This window comes from Wasmannia auropunctata, unplaced genomic scaffold (assembly GCF_000956235.1).
Source record: "Wasmannia auropunctata unplaced genomic scaffold, wasmannia.A_1.0 LD281228.1, whole genome shotgun sequence".
NCBI classification, from domain to species: Eukaryota; Metazoa; Arthropoda; class Insecta; order Hymenoptera; family Formicidae; genus Wasmannia; species Wasmannia auropunctata.
The window spans coordinates 1-3,558 of NW_012081662.1; the positions used below are offsets into that span (position 1 = coordinate 1).

The following is a 3,558-nucleotide window of genomic DNA, read 5'->3' on the forward strand; positions in this document are numbered from 1 at the left end:
GTGATGGTTTCTCATCACTTTCATGGAAATAATCATTTTCACCCCCTTGTATCTCTACCTATGCTCATCTTGAAATTTTACTGGGATTAATGTTTCATCTAATAGTACTATTTGCCATAAAAAAAGTTTGAAATTCGAGGTCCAAAAAATGAACGAAATTTGCCATCATTCTTTTAAATATTTATATAATATAGAAATCTTAACCCTAGACTATCACACCATATTTACCACCCAAATCTACCACACTGAGTAAAATTTACCCGGCCTACCTATTTTATTGCGTAACTTTGGTTCAAATGCATCGATTTAGAACTTTTTTTTAAATCTATACGTCAGACAGTAAGAAAGGTGATTGAATGGATAATAACACTCAAAGATCTTAAGGACATGAACAATTTGCAAAAATTTGTAAATCAGCTTTTATATTTTTTCTGAAAAAGGCTAATTTTTCTTTTATATCGCAGTTCTTTTCAGAAGCGAATAAAAAAAAGCACAGTTTCTAAAAGAACATGAGTGGTATTTTTAAAAGAAAAATACCTCATATGGCTTCACTTTAAAAAACATTTATTTGACGGAGTGAACTAAATCGATTGTCGAACTTTACGCGTGGCTGAAATGGCAATACCAAATGGAATGACGTGGCTTATGGTAGAGGACACTTGTAAATTCCCCCTCCCCCCCCCCCATATCGCCACTCCACTTCTTTAACCCTGTCGGAATGACACGCACTTCAAAAATGGTCCGGGTAAATTTTATCCAGGTGTGGTAGTCTAGGGTTAAAAAAATGTTTAACCAGAAAAATCTTGAAAAGTACGTATTGAAGATTGCTCTGTATTTTTGGAAATTATATTTCTATCAGTATAGTAATTTTGTATATAACTATAAAAATCATTAGGCGGACCGAAATGATATGTTACCTAGTTGGGCGAACGATGTGTTTCCCGATGGTACAATGTACAACATCACCTTGTTGGAATACGATCTTCTTTCGGCGACTTCTCTGCAGAGACAATTGAACGGCGGAACTCTTTTGGGAGAGATTATCAGTAACTCGTTGAGCTATATAATAGGTGACATACCGAAGGAACGAAAAATGATGTTGTATAGCGGTGACGCAAGAAATATCGTTGGCGTGCTGAAGAATCTTGATCTTTGGTCCCCTCACATTCCCAACGAAGCGGCTGCGTTAATATTCGAACTATACTTCGATAACGACACGAATATTTACGGAATGAAGGTATTATACATGAATGAAGGTATAATACATTCTAGCTATTTGCTTATACATATGTATGTACATACCAGAGTTGGGTTAGAGTTATTAATTAAGAAGTTAAAAGTTAAATATAATAAAGTTAAATAGTTAATAACTTTTAACTTAACTCATTGTCAGCTAATTTTAAACGACTTAATTATTAACTTCAACTAATTATTTTTAAATATGTTTATATAAACTTGCAAATAAAATATTAAATTGATTTGATTTATATTGTAATTTTTTTTATTTATAGTAATTTTATTTTTAAAAATAGCGACATTTAAAGTTAATATAAATGACGTTTTTCAAAATTAACTTTTAATTTAATTTTTGTTAATTTAATCTTAACGCAAGTTTTAACTGATTGTGAGCTAATTTTTCGTTCATACAACTTTTAACTTAATTAATTTTGAAAGTCATTAACTTAATTTAGTTTTAGAAAAATGTTAACTTAGCTAACCCTTATACATATATATACTATTTATCGTTCAAATTATTTTATATTATCTTCATGTTTTTATATTTTTATTATTACAACTACTCGATTATTCGTTATTGTTATCTAAAAATGCTCCAGCTATCGCTAATAAACTTAAAACAATATTGAAATAATTTCAGATTAATTATTATACGGGAATCGATGACACGATGATCGTTCTGTCGCTACCAAACTGCACAGACATATGTCCACTACAGACTTTAATAAATGCCACTATCGATCTAATACCTCAGGACTCACGATCTTTATGTGGCTGGTTTATTAAGAGCTTAACGGAAGATTTGTCGGAGAAGAAGGAATTTAACTCGTCAAATCACAATGGATTTGTTTCGTATCAGAGCAAAACTTTAATATTTATTTCAGCTTTCTTTACAGTAATTGTTCAATATTTAAAGTAACCGCGCGTACACTAAAATTTTGTACAATAACTGGGGGGAAATAAATATTTTTTCTTTTACTTTTAAAAACAAACAAATTATTACTATTATTTGGGCCGTCCATATATTACGTAAGTATATTTTTGGCCATTTTTTATCTCCCCCCCCCTTCTCCATGTAAGCAAATGTTAGAATTTCTGAAACCCGGCCCCTCATAATTACATAAGATTTTCCCGATTATGCTCGATGTAAAGTTAATATTGCTTGTTTTTCATGAGCAGACAACCGTGGGAATTTCATACAGTAGGCCAATATATTGGATACTGGCGAAGTACCGAATCTTGTACCGAAAAATAAGTTTCATATTTCATATTAGTTCTGTACAGAATCAGTATTAAAATAACAATGTTATTACTGGTACATAGTACTGCGCCAGTATTCAGTACCCGAAATTGGTACTAGCCCAGTACTTTACCAATATTCAATTCCCACTTGGGCATGAAAAAACTTACGTAAGGATATGTACGACCCCCCTCCCCTCCCCATGTAATTATTTGTCAGAATTTGACTGATCCTCCCCCTCCCCCTGCTTACGTAATATATGAACGGCCCCATTATTAAAGAACATATTATTATTATTATTAATTAAATTAAACGGGATTTTAATATAGAAATATAAAATTCGAAACATCAAAGATGTTATCCTCGTGCTAGATTGCGAAATTAGTATATACGAAAACTACTTTTCGAGGAATTTCGCGAGTCTAAAATCCGTGAAAGCTATGGTACTGTTTTGCAAACCGTTTAACCATCATCTTTCCGCGGCATCCAGACATGCTCAAGTTTCTTATGAATGTAACTTATGTAACGCATTTTCCAAAGATCTGCGACGTGAGGTATCATTTTCTCCGCAGGCCAAGATCTTCGATCGCTCGGTATAATCGTACGATATTTTCGTAGATCAGTGATGTTTAACGTATAAAATACAAGATGCAATTATTGTATCCTAACACAATCGCATTTTTTAATTTTCTTTGTTTTGATCAGCAGGGGAATAAAGCGATTTTAATTTCGTTATCAAGTAATCAGTCATTTTGACATATATCGACAGCGAATTCCAAAATTCCGTTATTATAATATTTATACGCTATGTATCTACACGTATGTCTAGAAAGAAGATAATTTATTGTATCGCATAACTGTATAATTGTATCCCATAATTATGCAATACTCTATTTATCTAAATAATTTTAAGACGTTTCTTTAATAATATTAGTTTTATAAACATATACACTCCTCCCCAAAATTAAAGGATCATCTATTCTGATCGCTAAAAATAGGCAAATTTCAAAAGAGTGTAACTTCGTCAAAAAAGATCGTAACAGAATGATCCGAAAAGCATTTTACAGAGATCGGAAGAGCAC

General features: G+C 32.0%; 1 protein-coding gene across 1 annotated transcript; it reads left to right on the top strand.

The window, feature by feature from the left end:
- The first annotated feature begins 885 nt into the window (after positions 1 to 885).
- On the top strand, positions 886 to 2,174 carry LOC105461667 (venom acid phosphatase Acph-1-like). Its single transcript, XM_011708172.1, has 2 exons — positions 886 to 1,237; positions 1,877 to 2,174. Exons 1-2 carry the CDS (start codon positions 911 to 913, stop codon positions 2,153 to 2,155), a joined length of 606 nt encoding a protein of 201 aa, XP_011706474.1. The 5' UTR covers positions 886 to 910; the 3' UTR covers positions 2,156 to 2,174.
- The last annotated feature ends 1,384 nt before the right edge of the window (positions 2,175 to 3,558 follow it).

Excerpts from the sequence above, each read along its gene's own strand:
- LOC105461667 (XM_011708172.1), top strand. The coding sequence starts at position 911 with ATGTTACCTAGTTGGGCGAACGATGTGTTTCCCGATGGTACAATGTAC. Across the intron at positions 1,238-1,876 it reads CGAATATTTACGGAATGAAG|ATTAATTATTATACGGGAAT; the intron begins GTATTATACATG and ends AAATAATTTCAG.